This window comes from Poecilia reticulata, chromosome 21 (genome assembly GCF_904066995.2).
Source record: "Poecilia reticulata chromosome 21, P_reticulata-male-v2, whole genome shotgun sequence".
Taxonomy (NCBI): domain Eukaryota; kingdom Metazoa; phylum Chordata; class Actinopteri; order Cyprinodontiformes; family Poeciliidae; genus Poecilia; species Poecilia reticulata.
In genome coordinates this window covers 4,693,382-4,710,953 of record NC_088850.1, presented here as the reverse complement: position 1 = coordinate 4,710,953, position 17,572 = coordinate 4,693,382, and the positions used below count along the sequence as shown (strand labels likewise).

The 17,572-nt window shown below is 35.3% G+C and overlaps 3 protein-coding genes across 7 annotated transcripts in view; 1 reads left to right on the top strand and 2 right to left on the bottom strand.

Moving 5' to 3' along the window:
* LOC103457265 (exostosin-1) overlaps positions 1–17,572 on the top strand; it is a 224,779-nt gene that overhangs the window by 127,348 nt on the left and 79,859 nt on the right. The gene's annotated exons all lie outside the window — the stretch shown is intronic.
* LOC145549842 (uncharacterized) lies at positions 2,118–3,108 on the bottom strand. The gene is made up of 3 exons (XM_081602811.1): positions 3,001–3,108; positions 2,704–2,805; positions 2,118–2,574 (listed from the first exon to the last, which is right to left on the bottom strand). Exons 2-3 carry the CDS (start codon positions 2,799–2,801, stop codon positions 2,289–2,291), a joined length of 384 nt encoding a protein of 127 aa, XP_081458937.1. The 5' UTR covers positions 2,802–2,805; positions 3,001–3,108; the 3' UTR covers positions 2,118–2,288.
* On the bottom strand, positions 4,380–15,541 carry LOC103457264 (uncharacterized). The gene is made up of 7 exons (XM_081602783.1): positions 15,383–15,541; positions 14,986–15,105; positions 9,652–9,955; positions 7,678–7,702; positions 7,180–7,189; positions 4,915–5,043; positions 4,380–4,770 (listed from the first exon to the last, which is right to left on the bottom strand). The coding sequence occupies exons 2-7, from the start codon at positions 15,102–15,104 to the stop codon at positions 4,551–4,553; spliced, it is 807 nt and encodes a 268-aa protein (XP_081458909.1). The 5' UTR covers position 15,105; positions 15,383–15,541; the 3' UTR covers positions 4,380–4,550.

Sequence of the window (17,572 nt, the reverse complement as noted above, 5' to 3'; positions counted from 1 at the left end):
CACAGAGAGATGAGGGTTAAAACGGTTTATGCTGTATATTTGGCAAATTGACTTTTTTGTTCCCATAAGATTATTAAGATGTTACCAAGAACTTAAAAATCTTACTTGATGAGATGTTTGAAAATATGTCCGATCAATCCTTCTCCTGGTTCAGCCATAAGCACAACCATGGACACCACCAGGAATACCACAGCCAACTATGTTAAAAGATAAAAACAAGGATGTTTTTATCTTTTTTCTTTTCAAATCTCTTTTTCTTTCTTACTGTTTATTCAATGTCACATGCTGTTATTATTTTTGTTTTAATTATGTAAAGCACCTTGAAATGCCTTGCTGCTGAAATGTGCTATACACACAAAATTTTATTGATTAAAAAAAAGAAAATTAATAAATTAAGAAAACAATGATAATTGTTGACACGTTTATTTTTTTTAAGGTTTTAAGGATATAAAAGCTAGCACTCTTTGTAGAATATCTTGGGTATAAGAGCTCTTTAAATCAATAAAACTTGATTTTTCTTCTGGTACTGTCCCACCTGTGTCCATAAATAAAATTAACAATAAAACAACTTACGTTTCTGTTCCACCCCAAAGTTAGTGAGGAATCATTTTTCAGGGCAAAACCATTGCATCAATAATATGGTTTTTGTAAAGTTTTGCTGAATGTAATTGGCAGACATAGTTAAACTGTAAGATTTCCCAAAGATACACATAATATTTGCATTATATTTATTTATTTCTCACCTTTCTTGAAAAGCTGCTCTGTAGCATCGGCTACCAACGTTGGTAGCCGATGTTCTGGTAGACTGATGCCCCTCTCTACTTATATATCTGACAATGAGTCAATTATCATATTGTGAAACTATCTAAACTATTACAATAAGGTGGGGAAAGACCTGATGTGGCATGTGGGGCAGACAGTAGGTCGTTTTTATTAAAATGTGCAACGAAAAGTTGCATCAGACAGAACTCCTATTTCTTAATATCAAACTGAATTCAGGTGGACTTTATACTGGAGGAGTTTAATGTTCTGTTTTTAATTTCACATTATTGTTACTGAACCTAAATATAGTTTTAATATAATACCAAGAAACGAGTATTTACAATAATTACCTTTTAACTGATAATTTCACTTTTTAAAGGAGAAAAGTCGCCCAGTCTAACCTGATAGTTGTGATAACTAGAAATATATATATTTTAAATGATCACTGGTGTTTTTTTTTGTTTGCTCTGCAATGTTTTTTATTCCAGCCTCACTGAAGATCAGAAAGTCATCTCATCTTCTTTAAAACTTGTAAAATTTGTGCTACGTGTTTGTGCTGCTAAACATTTAAAGACATTAATGACATTCAAGAGCCTATAAAGGTTTCACCATCATGCTGTTTTTTGGGAATATATTCATGTTTTTTTTGGCCTTCCGAAAATGAGCCATTTCAAAAACCTCCAAAATGTAACATCACAAATCAGCAGGCACGACCTCTCACCCAGTAACCCCAGGAAGCCCAGCCCGTTACCTAGCAACCATAGCAGAATTCTGCCCGTTACTTAGCAACCCAAGCGGAGATCCACCATATTTGTACAACTTTGCACTGTTATATCATTACACATTTGTTTGGAGCCGTTTTCACATGCCAGTGTAAACGTAGAGTTGGGGGCGTGGCCAGCAGCAGCAGCTTATTAGGATTTAAAGTGACAGGAGGCCCTAAAACATTCATTCTGAAAGGAGCTCAATGTATTCAGAACTGAGCAGACTAAAATCTCATTATCTAAAAATGACTTTGTGCAAAAAAAAATGTAATGAACATGTTTTATATAACCAAAAGATCAATACTAATTGATGGAAGAACAATGGGTCACATTTAAGTGGAAACAGCAGAAAAAGGTCAGTTGTTTACCCTTCCTGAAAATTAAATCCATTTCTGACACTAGAGGACAACCAAACCTACTTCAGCAAAGTTAAGCTGCTGGACAAGACCATTGATTAAAAACAAAAAAAAACAACTTAAAAGTCTAAGTGATGGTATTATTTACAATGATCTGTATCCTTTACGACACTAAAAACTGACCTATTAATAGAAGTGTACAAACACGGCTTCTTTCGAGTAAAACACACATAGGTTTCAATATGCTGCTGCAGAGGTTTATTGTTCAACAGGCTAAGAGCCAAACTGATCAACTTAATTTTTAGCAAAGAAAACATTTTTCAAGAAAGGATTCTCTGGGTTATAGACAAGTCTACTTATAGAATTAGCACAAGATTGAAAGCATTCTCAGGTTTGCTCACTGAGTCTAAGCAATACGATGTTTTACAGCCTGGTACTTAAAGGAACGCTTGTTAAGTTGCTGTTCGTCTTTCTGCTGCTGGTCTTTCTGCTGCTGGTCCAGTTTCTGCTGGTCGACTTCCTGCTGGTCCATTTCCTGCTGGTCCAGTTTCTGCTGGTCGACTTCCTGCTGGTCCAGTTGCTCCTGGTCCATTTCCTGCTGGTCCAGTTGCTCCTGGTCCATTTCCTGCTGGTCCACTTCCTGCTGGGCCAGTTGCTGCTGGTCCTGTTGCTGCTGGTCCATCTGCTGGTCCCTAAGAGAAAAGTTAAGTAGGAAGGAGCACAGAGAGATGAGGGTTAAAAAAGCATATGTTGCATATTTGGCAAATTGACGTTTTTGTTCCCTTAAGATTAAGACGTTACCAAGAACTTAAAAATCTTACTTGGCGAGATGTTTGAAAATATGTCCGTTCAATCCTTCTCCTGGGTCAGCCATAAGCACAACCATGGACACCACCAGGAATACCACAGCCAACTTCATCTTGCTAAAGAACAAAAGCAGTCAACACATTTATTTTTTATATTTTCAAGGATATAAAAGCTAGCACTCTTGTCTACAAAACACGCATGCTATCTCCGATGGACAGCATGTGAACATATTTTTTACTGTATAAGTGAATACAAAGTAAGATTTCCCAAAGATGCACATAATATTTGCATTCAATTTATTTATTTCTCACCTTTCTTGTAGGCGTTGAAAAGCTGCTCTGTAGCTGACGGTCGAGGGTTTCACCAACGTTGGTAGCCGATGTTCTGGTAGACTGATGCCCCTCTCTACTTATATATCTGACAATGAGTCAATTATCATATTGTGAAACTATCTAAACTATTACAACAAGGTGGGGAAAGACCTGATGTGGCATGTGGGGCAGACAGTAGGTCGTTTTTATTAAAATGTGCAACGAAAAGTTGCATCAGACAGAACTCCTATTTCTTAATATCAAACTGAATTCAGGTGGACTTTATACTGGAGGAGTTTCGTTTTTATGTTTAATGTTCTGTTTTTAATTTCACATTATTGTTACTGAACATAAATATAGTTTTAATATAATACCAAGAAACGAGTATTTACAATAATTACCTTTTAACTGATAATTTCACTTTTTAAAGGAGAAAAGTCGCCCAGTCTAACCTGATAGTTGTGATAACTAGAAATATATATATTTTAAATGATCACTGGTGTTTTTTTTGTTTGCTCTGCAATGTTTTTTATTCCAGCCTCACTGAAGATCAGAAAGTCATCTCATCTTCTTTAAAACTTGTAAAATTTGTGCTACGTGTTTGTGCTGCTAAACATTTAAAGACATTAATGACATTCAAGAGCCTATAAAGGTTTCACCATCATGCTGTTTTTTGGGAATATATTCATGTTTTTTTTGGCCTTCGGAAAATGAGCCATTTCAAAAACCTCCAAAATGTAACATCACAAATCAGCAGGCACGACCTCTCACCCAGTAACCCCAGGAAGCCCAGCCCGTTACCTAGCAACCATAGCAGAATTCTGCCTGTTACTTAGCAACCCAAGCGGAGATCCAGCACATTTGTACAACTATGTACTGCTTTATCATTACACGTTTGTTTGGAGCCGTTTTCATGTGCCAGTGTAAACGTAGAGTTGGGGGCGTGGCCAGCAGCAGCTTATTAGGATTTAAAGTGACAGGAGGCCCTAAAACATTCAGAACTGAGCAGATTAAAATCTCATTATCTAAAAATGATTTTGTGCAACAAAAAAAAATTTATGAACATGTTTTATATAATCAAAAGATCAATACTAATTGATGGAAGAACAATGGGTCACATTTAAGTAGAAACAGCAGAAAAAGGTCAGCTGTTTACCCTTCCTGAAAATTAAATCCATTTCTGACACTAGAGGACAACCAAACCTACTTCAGCAAAGTTAAGCTGCTGGACAAGACCATCGATTAAAAACAAAAAAAAACAACTTAAAAGTCTAAGTGATGGTGTTATTTACAATGATCTGTATCCTTTACGACACTAAAAACTGACCTATTAATAGAAGTGTACAAACACGGCTTCTTTCGAGTAAAACACACATAGGTTTCAATATGCTGCTGCAGAGGTTTATTGTTCAACAGGCTAAGAGCCAAACTGATCAACTTAATTTTTAGCAAAGAAAACATTTTTCAAGAAAGGATTCTCTGGGTTATAGACAAGTCTACTTATAGAATTAGCACAAGATTGAAAGCATTCTCAGGTTTGCTCACTGAGTCTAAGCAATACGATGTTTTACAGCCTGGTACTTAAAGGAACGCTTGTTAAGTTGCTGTTCGTCTTTCTGCTGCTGGTCCATTTCCTGCTGGTCCAGTTGCTGCTGGTCCATTTCCTGCTGGTCCATTTCCTGCTGGTCCAGTTGCTCCTGGTCCATTTCCTGCTGGTCCAGTTGCTGCTGGTCTGCTTGTACGTCATTCTTTCCATCCCCATGGATGAGGCTGGTTTGATAAAATTAGATGCATCACAATAAGAAAAGGAAGTTGCAACTAGTATCTAAAACTAGTTGCAACTTTCATTCTTAGGGAGTCTGATGTTTTCAAATGCATTTTAAAAAGGACTTAAGTAGCATATTGTGTCCTCACCGAGCAAGGCCATGAATACCATGGGTAACACCATTGATGACGTGAGAGATGAGGTGTAGAAAACCTTCTCCAGGTTGAGCCGCAAGGACAACCATTGACAGGACAAAAATGAACACACTGCACTTCATCCTGCAAAGGACAAGATCACAACAAGTCAATTTGGGATTTGTTTCAAGCGATCTAATTGTACAATTGGTTCAACACTGATCATGTAAAAGCTTTAGAGCGAAGTCACACTAGTCTTATTTAGTCCGCTTTAAGTGAACACAAGTTTGTTTGCCTAGAAAGTCCGGTTCATTTGGTTCATGTGAATGCGTAATCGAACTCTGACATGGACCAATAAAGCAAACTCTGGTCCATCTACAAACCTCTGGCTCCGTTCAGTTGAAGTGAACTCTGCTGCGTTTCAAATGAGTTTGTGAACCCAAGTGGACTGGAGACTGCTCCAAAACCAGGAAGTGAACTAGACCGCCTGGTCTTTTGCCGAAGACTAAAAAGAAGTTCTTCAACCACTACAATCTTACGTTACTCCATTTTTGTTTACATTTTGTGAAAAGCAAAGTTGTGCTCAGTTTCTTCTTCAGAGGTTTTTGTGTAGTTTTCTCCAGTTGTTCTTGGTGCAGTGCCCCCCCAGGCCGGGAGGGGAACAGGTTTTTCAAAGGGTTTGGTTTGTTTGACATATTGCAATGTGAAAGTAAACCATAGCAGCTGAAAAAGTAACAAATGTAGCAATTTTGGTCCCAAAACAAACTGAATCTACTGGACTGTCACGGGTGAAAATGCCTTTAGTGAAGTTTTTCCTTATTATTGAGTCCTTCGTTGTATCAATGTCCATTGTATCAAGGATTACTTTTATAACATTTATGAAAGCAGTTCTCCGATACCTCATGGCGTAGAGCATTAAATTGAAAACTAAAGGACATTTTAGTCTCATTGATTAACTGCACAATCAGAAAGTCAAGCAAAGGGTGTAGCCTTTGCTTCGGTTTGTGGTAACCACACCAACAACCACTAAAACTGAAGAAGCATCCTTTCAGTGAAGTCTTAGTTCACTAAGACTTCGGAAGTTGGAAGTTTCTTTTTTTAATAATTTCTGATCTAACGTACAATAGCAGAAACAGACATAGGATAATTTTCAGGTTTTGATTCTGTATGTATATGAAGAGAATTAGAAGGAGAATATGCCAGGGTTTCCACGCGGTAGTAAATTACATGAGCTCAAATTAAGGCCAAAGGTAGCAAGGAGTAACAAAAAGTAGAAAAAGGTTGTAAATTTTTCATCAACCTTTCTTGTTTTAAGTTTGCTTACCTAAAATCTGTATAAAAATGATAACTACTGGCAGGACCTGATCTGATGTTAGACGTTCCTGATCATCATTGATTTAGAGCCTGGACATCGACTTGTCAGAAACTGCCAGCAGACTTCCAGCCAAAATCGATCATTTCTGTGAGTTTACTGAAAAGCTCACATTGCAACGATTTCTAAATTAATGCGACTTGTATTCTGTAATGACGAATAGTCCAGAAAATGCAGTAACATCCGTTAATACTCAATACCTACTCAAAAGCCTTTTTTAATGGTTTGAACTTCAATTATATCTTTTAATATGCAATAATACGCTTTGTCTACTACCGTAGAAACTAATATCTTTATTAAATATTTTACATACACTCAACGTAAAAATAGGTGAATATGTGAATATTGACCCGTGAATAGGCAATAAATCACTGTATATTCATAATAAATATACAGTGATTTATAAAACTTTAAATTATGCATTTTAAAGAACCACTATTTTATTTTTTAACTTTTGCAAAAGGAGGGAGGATTATTCTGTGGGATGTTATTTGTGGAAATTGATGCAACTAAAAAAGCCTCAGAAAAGGCAAAAAAATAATAATTGTTCTAAAAAGTTTCATTCTGTTGTGAAAATAAAATGCAACTATTAAAAAAAAAACCTGAAGAAGCCAGCACATACATCTGCATTTAAAAACAATAGTTGTTTATTTATTATTTTGAGAAAGATTAGAAAAATAAAATGGCGTAAAGCTTAAATCTTGAGGTTAAACTCCAAAGACGCTTCCACTGCTAGTTACTTAAGACAACTATTTTTAAAAAATCAATAAATAAAAATAAATTAAAACAAAGATGTTAAAAAGAAAAAAAACAAACGAAAATTTAAGTAAAATGTAATCTTATTACATTTTGAGTTTACATATTTTGCCAAAATGAAATGACTTGGTAATTAAATAAAATCTACCTACCTTGCACTAACTGATCAACCAGGTTTTCACTGAGCACAGAGAAGTCACAGATGGCGCTCTGCTGTTCATTTGCGACTTTAAATATATTTGTGCACGAGAGTGGGAGGGCATCTGTCACCACATTCAGAAATATTCTATAAAATGTAACTATAGGCATCCGCAGGTGGTTTGACATTTCTATCACGCAATCAAAGCTGCCGAAGCTCGACTTCCTTAAACTCAGCGTGAGAACTTTGAGGCAAAAAAGGCGTTTGACTTTGAAGCTTTATGTTTTATCAGAGAATTTGCTTTGTTTACATTTGTTGATAGTGTCTTTTTAATAAACTACTACTAAACTTATAAAGCACTTTAAAACAACAACAGCTATGACAAAAACATGGAGCATTCAAAATGTGAAAAGGACAAAAAATACAATAAAATGGAAGTAAGAGCAAAACTCTGTGGACTGAAAGCAAAGGAATGAATGTTTTAAAAGTGGATAATAACTATTGGCAGTACCTGAACCTGGGAACATAATTTCAAGCTAAAACCAACCAGGCAAACATTTCCTAGTAAAATTTAAAGTCTTTTCCAGATACATTTGTACCTATTAAAAGTATTCAGTTTTACTATGTTGAGTAATGATCCAAAAACGTTTTAATTTTGACTAAAAGAAAATCCTATAATGATTGACTGAAAACTGGTTTCTGCAAAATACCAATTTATTAAACATGTTTAAAATAAAGTGACTGGATAAATATCCACATCTTTGAGTCAATATTTCCGTGTTTGATTCTAATCACAGCACTGATTCTGTGTGGATTTTCAAATCTATTCTCAAATGCTCTAGATTCAGGTATGAGCTTTGACTGGGCCACTCCAGAACATCCACCTCATACTTCACAGATGGAAACAAACTGCCCTCCAGGATTTCTATATATTGAGCTGTATTTATGACCACAGCATGATGCTGCCACCACTATGCTTCACAGTGTGAAGGCTGTGCTGGTGGTGCAGTGTGGAGACATTTTGGACCAAATGACTTTCTTCCACTTGACCGTAGAGTCTCCCACATGCCTTCTGGCAAACTCTACACTGCAAAAACACAAAATATTACCTAGTGTTTTTGTCTAGTTTTTAGAGCAAATATCTTAATATTCTTACAACAAGAAAAAACTAACAAAAGTAACTTTTCAGCAAGATATAGGCGCTTGTTTTAGTCAGCAATTCTTTAATATTGATGAAAAAATAGTAGCAGATTATTGGCAGATTATTTCAACTACAATATAGGAATATTGTCTTGGTAAAAGTGAAATAATCTGCCTATAGAACAAGTATTTTTTATCAATATTAAGGAATTATTTACTTGAAACAAGCTCTCTTATTTTGCTGAAAAGATACTTGTACATTAAGTTTTGTCTTATTTAAAGTGGACTAAGATATCTGCACTGCAAGCTAAAAAGTATATGTGGTAAGATTGTGTTTTTGCAGTGTAATCTGAGTTTTACTTGGAGTTTTCTTTGTCTTTGTGCTTTAATGGTAACCAGTGAAGGGAGTGTTTATATTATAGTAACCCAGAAACACTGGCTGTAATTGGGTGATATGCAATTCACTTATAGTGAGCACAATGACACCAATTCACTGGACCTCTGTTGAATTAAGTCAGTCACTCTAAATGGGATGAATATATAAGTAATATCTCATTTTAGGTTAAATATTTTGGTCAGAAAGTTGTAGAAATGTAACATGAAATGCATTAATAAAGTTGTTTCTTTGTCAAAAAGGCACAGTTTTCTTGATATGGATTGGTTTGTTAAAGCTATACTGGGGTAAAATATTAAATAATCTGGATATTACATACTTTTTAAATTAACCATTTGACTCATAGTGTCTATAAATCTTTTCATGTGAAGCTGAATACTCAAAGTCTGCCAATAGTTGTAAATAACAAGATTTAAGTTAGAAATAAACAGAAATGCACCTGCAAGCTTTGCACTTGATTAATGCTGAAGTCACAAATATTCCAGTTTCCCTAAATGAGAAATTTAATTCAATTGCAGTGAAATAATCACAGGTCAGCACTGGAGACCACAGATTATAATCCCAACTTCTTCTTTTCCCACACTTCAAGGGAAGTAAACACAGAAATCTGCAGCAGCGAAATTTGATTTGGGTTGATTAACTTTACTGAAGTTATAATGTGTATTTGCTGCCACAGAAACAATAAACACTCCAGAAAAAACATAGTTAATAAATTGACGCTCACAAATCTGAGACTCAAGCCTTTATTTAATATTATCATTATTTATATAAGCAGTTAAAAACTCTGCAGTGTGCTTAATTTTTTGACAGTCCTTTGCCCAAATGTCCGTGATCACTGAAGCATTAAAAGAATATTTTTGACATAGTTACCAAGCGTTTCTTTATTCAAATATATTCAAAAGCAAGAATGAAAGCATTCGCAGATTTTCCTCTCGGGTTTAATCAAAATGCTTCCGTTGATGTCTGAGTTGAAACAAATGTTTGCCGAGCTGCTGCTGGTCCGCTTGCTCCTCTGCAAGGCTCTCTTTCCCGTTGACGAGCCGGAGACAGAGAGTTCAGGGTGTTTGGATTGCTCAGCATCGAAGAGTTGTAAAATGTTTCCCTCTTTTTATGATGTTCTTGAGCAGAAATACTCACCAATATGCCATGAAGTGCTTGAGCGATTCCATGGATAAGAAATCCAAAGATTCCCTCTCCGGGTTGAGCCATCAGGACGACCATGGCCAACACGAGGAACATGCTCGTGCACTTCATCCTAGGAGAGACAAAATAACTTTTTCATAAGTAAAATATATTAATATAGCAGCTATTACAGCCATTATTGCACTTCCTAATTACACAAACTTAAAGATCCAGCCTGTTTTTATAACAAGTTGCAGTTTAAGGCCTGTTAAATTCAAAATCCATTTTGAATTTTGTTAAGTTTACACCATTTCTTCTGGTGTAAACTTAACTATTAAGAATTCTATATTCTTAATAAAATTTAAACATAATATATGCTTACTTGTCTGTTTTACCACAATTCCTCATTCAAAACATTTATTTTTAATAATTAAAGCAGAAAAAAAGCCGCCTCTGGTTTTCTTAATTGAAATAAAGAACCAAAAAAGGACGTTGAGATTCATATGATCTAGTCAATAGTTACAGTTATTATTTACACATAAATATGACAAAAATGTTTAGTTCTTACCTTTAAATGTATCAGAATAAAATGGTGGTTGTGTAGCAGGCAGCATGAAGAGATCTGAGTGGAAGAGATTGTTATATATTGGCCAAAATGGTAAAAAATTGTGATTGTGCAACTCCTTTGCAACATTGCAAAACTATCCATCCATCCATCCATTTTCTTGCACCCTTTTTCCCTCAGTGGGGTCGGGAGGGGTGCTGGTGCCCATCTCCAGCCAACGTTTCGGGCGAGAGGCGGGGTCACCCTGGACAGGTCGCCAGTCTGTCGCAGGGCAACTCAGAGACACACAGGACACACAACCATGCACACACACACTCACACCTAGGGGCAATTTGGAGAGGCCAATTAACCTGACAGTCATGTTTTTGGACTGTGGGAGGAAACCGGAGTACCCGGAGAAAACCCACGCACGCACAGGGAGAACATGCAAACTCCATGCAGAAAGACCCCAGGCCGGGAATCGAACCCAGAACCTTCTTGCTGCAAGGCAACAGCTCTACCAACTGCGCCACTGTGCAGCCCACCCTTTTTCCCTCAGTGGGGTCGGGAGGGGTGCTGGTGCCCATCTCCAGCCAACGTTTCGGGCGAGAGGCGGGGTCACCCTGGACAGGTCGCCAGTCTGTCGCAGGGCCATTGCAAAACTAGTCATTAATAAAATAGATAATTTGTTAAACTATTAAAGGTTTATTAGCCAACAACAGCTTCCTGTGAAACATTTCAGCTTTCTTTTTGAACTTTAAATAAAAATCATAAGAAAACAAATGTTGGGTAACATTTATGTAATTATTTCTGGAGGTTTTGTAAAATAATAATGAGAATAAGAATGATCATGTAAACTTTTGAGCAAAACTGTTTAAGTCAGGAATTGGATGCAACAGATTTTAGTGTTTTGTCCATGAATGTTTAGACTTCATGTTGGAGTTTGTTGCCTTTATGTTGTGCATCATAAATCGGATAGTGGAAGTACAAAAATATGCCTCACTGTGGTTAAGAGCTTGTTTGCTGTTTTATTAGTTCCTCATAATTTACCAATAATCGCCAAAAATAAAAAAAATAATAAACTCACTCAAGTTATCTGGAATGTTTAAAACGGAGCTCACTTTTTAAAGCTTTTTATTTAAAATATCTCACTTTTGCATGAGTTCCTTTGGTTTCCTGAGATCTCAATAAAATGTTGACATATTTAGCAGAATTAAGGTACAAAAACTGCATTTTATTTTATTTTTGCCTGTTGATATTTGTATGTTAGAATATGATCAAGTTTATGCTAGAAAGAGCAAAACGTTTTTTAAGGTTTGCTACCATTTAAAAACTAAACTTTTGTCCAGTTCACTTTCTGTAGAAAGAACCCCAGAAGAAGAAAAGCCGTGTCAGCACAATCTAAGAGATCGTTCATTTGTTACAATCTACAATTTGACCACACCACAAAAAATGCCGGTGTTGAGGCTTCATTTGTTGGTCAGACAGCTCATCGTCTCACTCACTGATGAAACAGAATGTCTTGCATAGATGTGTCCCTGCAAATCAGTTTTGCTCTGCTTTGTGGGTCTTTTGTTATTTTTAGGGCAAAATGTTGCTGTTTTTATTGCTGATTTCATTTCAGTTAGATTATGAGCAGAGTTTGTTTGCTGTTTGCTCAACTGATTCTGGAAACAGATATTTGTCGTCGCAGTGATGGAGCAAAGCGATAGCTGCGTTGCTGTTAGCATCTAGATTCCTCTTTGATCACTTCCCCAAGCTGTGCTTCAGTTTTTATTAGATTACATTTCACAGCAAAAATCATCTCATTTAAGAAATAATCTTGTTTTTTCCCACAACATAAACTTACCTACAGAATATGTTGCAGAGTGAAGGTTGTGCTGGTTACAATACATTCAGTTACTTCCATATTCAGGGCTTTCTATGAATTGTCAGCATATACTTTTAACCCAAGCAACTGACTTTAAAACAAATATTCATTTCTGAACTTGAATTTGTGTAGAAGTTATGTTATGCATTAATCAGAAATGCAGATGTTCATGTTTTGTTTTCTGGTCACTAAAATGAAAATATGTCAAAGTAATTTTCAGTCATTCAAAAGTAGGTCAGTGTTTTGTTCTGGCACTTTTGCATGATATGGATTGTGTTTTGTATATTGGTAGTTAACTGTTAAAAGTGTATAAATGTGAATGTTTAAAATGTATCTGGACATACTGAAGTTTTAACAAAGACTATATGTATGTTCAACAATAAAATCCTCTCTATTTTTCTATTTTACATCAAATCAGTCGTATTTTTAACCTTCTCATGCTTTTAAGGGATTAACAAGTAATAAAGTAAATAATTTACGAATTATAATTAATAATAATGCATTATTATTGCTGTTGTTATTGTTAATGTTTGTGATGTTAATATTAATAATAAACAATAAATAATTAAGTCAGAACCGTGCCAGCAAACTCATTTATTGATGGGGTTTATTATTTAACACTTTTGAATTTGCTGTGCAGCATTGTTGTTTTAAAAAGCAATAAGAATTTTATTCCATCTGCTGCTCATCCAGTTGTTGTTCATCTTCCTGTTGGTCGTCTTTTTGGTCGTTCTGCTGGTCGTCTTGTTGGTCGTTCTGCTGGTCGTCTTGTTGGTCGTCTTGTTGGTCGTCCTGTTGGTCGTCCTGCTGGTCGTCTTGTTGGTCGTCCTGCTGGTCATCCTGCTGGTCGTCTTGTTGGACTTCCTGTTTATGTTTCAGTTCTGCCTGTTTCTAAAGTCCCAGTTCATAATCATAGTCAAAGCAGAGCGACATAGAACTAAAACTAACTGCAATTTGATTTAGTGTACCATAGTCTGTTGGGATAAAATACAAGATTAATGTATATCCAACCCCTTCTTAGCAAGATTACATAGATTTGAGGTTGTAATGTCTGACAGCCTTTACTGAAAACAGATTGATAAATAAATGTATATGAATTTTGAAACCCTGCTACTTGTAGCTGATTTTATTTGTTGTATTGAGATATAGCGGAATATGTATTTCTCTGGCAGATTTAGATGTAAAATGGTTAAAACTGTAAAATTGTCAGTGAATATATATCTTTAGGACTTGCCAGACTTGGACTGTTCTTTTGGTGTTTAACTTTAGAGCAGAAACTAAATGTATCATTTTTTTTCACCAACATAATTTGATTTTATGGGAAGAACTTTTTAAGTATAAAAGGACTAATGTCTCATCGAGATCTTGAAAAAACTCATCCAATTTTCTCAAAATTGAGTTTAAGTGACTGCTGCCTCAGCCTTTGAGTAATAAAAAGTCCCATCTAACATCATACATTAGTGCAGATAACATAAAAATTCCTTACAAACATTTCTAAATTGACACAACAAAAACTGCAATTTTGATCAAAATCCTGGAGGAACAGCTATTTGTTCATATTTTAACAGTTTAATTGGCTTTATCAATATATTCCTTTAAGAACATTCTGATATTTGATATGGCCCAAAATGAAAATAAGTTTGACACCCCTGCCTTAAATTAAACATTTTCACAGACTTCCATATTCTCAGATTTACACTGGTTTAGAACTAAATAATAAGACAAAGAGGCAAAGTTTGAATCAAGTCACATTTATTGGAGTTCTGGTGTTCTACAAGAAATATTTAATCAAATTTGTTTGATAAACAGAGACGGTATTTCCAGTCACTGTTTAACCAAAGTGGTATTTTCTATGCTTATACCACTTCAGTTGAAGCGATTTTGAGCAAACTTGTGTTTAAAGAGAAGTTTATCAAGCTGCTTCTGGTCCTGTTGGTTCTGGACTGCTTGGTCCACTTCCTGTTGGACATCTTGCTCCACTCCATGTCTCTTCTTTTTAATGAGACTAGTTAAGGGAAACATGGTTAGATTACCAAATTGTCATATAATCTAGTTCAGTTTATTTACACAGCACCAAATCACAACATGCTAATGCAAGGCACATAAATCAGATATAAGGTGAGATGATATTGCTAAAGCTCTTTGGGTTTGTTGAAAAATACTTTTCAGTAAAAGGCTTCTTGAACTCTTAAACTGTTTTTTGTTCAAATTTATTTTTTCCAATTTTATTCTTCATGTCCATGCTAAGCCATGAAGCCTGAAGTTAATAAATTTCACTCCATGGCTGTTTGAATTTGACTCATGAATTTCAATTAAAACTGGCTTTGTTTATCTTTAGACAGAGTTGGGTAGTAACTAGTTACATTTACTCAATTACATCATTTACTTGAGTAACCTTTTTGAAAAAATTTACTTTTAGGAGTATTTTTACTATGCTGTACAAAATTTCCACTCAACTTTATATATAGATCTGTCTGGTGTAATTTTCAAATATTAAATGATTGATAGTTTGAGCAGTTACTCTGTACTTGAGTAGACTTTTTACCAAATACTTTTTACTTTTACTTGAGTAAAAATTAGTTTAAGTACTGCTACTCTTACTTGAGTACAATTTTTGGGTACTCTGTCCACATCTGTGGTTAAATGACATTAAGGAAAGCAACATCACATATGTTTTCCAATACTCTATTCTTAATTATAGTATGTCATTAAACAGAAATTGAAGCAAATTAATCAAATAATTTCTTACTTTGAAATGCCATGAATGGCATGGCCAATTCCCAAAAAAATGGATCCGAATATTCCCTCTCCAGGTTGAGCCATCATGACAACCATGGAGAGCACCAGGAAGACCACAGTGCACTTCATCCTGCAGAGAAAACAACCATAGTTCAATGTAGATTTTTTTTTTTTTGCTTTTTACTGGGTTAAGTGCTTGGTAGTACTTGCTTTCCTTTAAATCAAACAATTTCAAAGTAGATCTCTAATTTAGGCTAAACCAGTCATTACTACTGCTAAATGAAAAATATGTCTTATTTATTCTATTCTAAAATTTGTGGCCTTAGATTGTTCAAATAAGGCAAGATATTTCCTATATTCGAGATTTATAAAGTATTTATATGAAACGTTGTAGTTCAAAATCTTACCTTTCTGACTTTGAATCTTCAAAGTTGTTTACTGTTGGATCAAAGCGTCACCGACCCTAAAAGCATCTGTTTAATTCTGTTTGGTACGTTTTTATATACGTGCAGGACAAAGTTGATTTCATAATTCTCCAATATTTTGCAACATTGTAACAGGAGTTGGACATGACATCTAGCATGTCCAACTCTCAAATGAGAACTTGACAATGCTAACGCCCAATATATTGTTCTCTTGTGTGTGTGTGTGTGTGTGTGTGTGTGTGTGTGTGTGTGTGTGTGTGCGAGTGTGTGTGTGTGTGTGTGTGTGTGTGTGTGTGTGTGTGTGTGTCTGTGTGTGTGTGTGTGTGTGTGTGTGTGTGTGTGTGTGTGTGTGTGTGTGTGTGCGCGCGTGTGTGTGTGTGTGCGTGTGCGTGTGTGTGTGTGTGAACCAAGTTTTTATATCCTGGTGGGGATCTGTTTCTGTCTACAATGTGGAGTTGTAGGGACCTCTGCTCCTTGAGGGGACATTTTCTTGATCTGTTTTTCAGTTAGGTATGTGATGGTTAGGATTAGGCTGTACCTAATTTATGTAAAGTCCCCAAAAGGGACTTTACACACGTCTTCTATGTGAAGTACCCACAAGACATGAAAACATGACTGTGTTTGTGTCTGTGTGTGTTTAAGTATTTTGTTTTCTGTTAGTTTGTTGGTACCTTTCTTTGTGCATTTACCAACCTTATTAGGACCATTGACTTTATTGGGACCAATGTGTTTGACCTCCTGTAATTGGTCTTTGCAGTTCTTTTAAGAGAATGACTTTTATTACTGGCTTCTTGGTTACAACTTCAGGCTGAAATGTTTAACTAATGATGTTTAACTGTATGTATGAATATAAAATTTAGATTTTTTTACCTAAAAAAATTATCTTAAAGTATCACAGCAGCTTTAATTTAGTTCTGTGTAGGAACTAGTTTCAATAAATTGCCATCAATCCAATTCATTTGGTTGCTCCTACATTGCTTAGTTTTCTCCATATTTCTTTATCATTATTAGTAGTAGAGGAAAATTATTTATTACCAAGTACGAGGAAAAATTACTGGAAAACTTCAGATCATACTAAAAAATTGTTATTGCTATTAGAAATTCTGGGAAATTAAATGTAGGAGCTAATTAATGCAGGAACAGTCTCCTTAAAAGAAAGTATTGCATTAATAAATTAATTTGATGTTATACTTCCAATATTTCTTCAAAGTACAAAATGGGTTAAATGCAGATAAAATGTCTCTGAAAAAGCTGATACAAAGATGGTCAATTTTATTGGCAGTTTTGACATCTCTTTAAAATCAGTTTTTATTTCTACTGAAGTAACTCAAAAGCAGTAGCTCCATGTACCTGTATACCTTTAGTTGACAGAGTTATTAATTACAAGTGAGAAATTTAGCTTACATTACAATTATATCTGCATGAATACTCTCTCAGACCTCAATATCCTCACATTTATATTTGGTCACTACTTCATAATATGATAAAACTGCAAAGTTTGAAAAAAATCAGATTTATTTGAGTTCAGGAATCAAACACAATCACTGACTAAACAAACTAGGATTATGGATCTTTATATGCTTATGGAAACTCTTGGAAAATTAAGTGTAAAATAATAACCAGAGAAATAGACATTTATGCAATGTTGTTCTGAATTTATTCACCTTCCAGCAATTTCAGACAAAACTAATGAACTTCATGTAATATTCATCATCAGATTATTTTGTGGTTTGCAAAATAATCAGATCGTCTAATCAAGACGTTCTTGTTGAAAGTTTAATTGCAACAGGCGTTGGTCCTGCTGGTCCTGTTAGTCCTGCTGGTCCTGTTGGTCCTGCTGGTCCTGCCAGTCCTGTTGGTCCTGCTGGTCCTTTTCCTGTTGGTCCTGCCAGTCCTGTTGGTCCTGCTGGTCCTCGTCTCCTTGGAATCTCGCTCCTCTCAACCTGAAGTCTGCATAGCTAGCGGAGAAAAAACACATTAGAGTAAATATAGCTTTCAGAACTAATAAATATAAAGAAGTCAAATAATATTAGCATAATGTGACGTATCGCAATAATTTCTACACACTGAATTCAGAATTTCTCTGAAAATTTTGCAATAATGCGATGAGATGAATAAAGATAGACTGAAAGGTTCATTACGATACTTTGTGGTAATATTGTCATAACTATA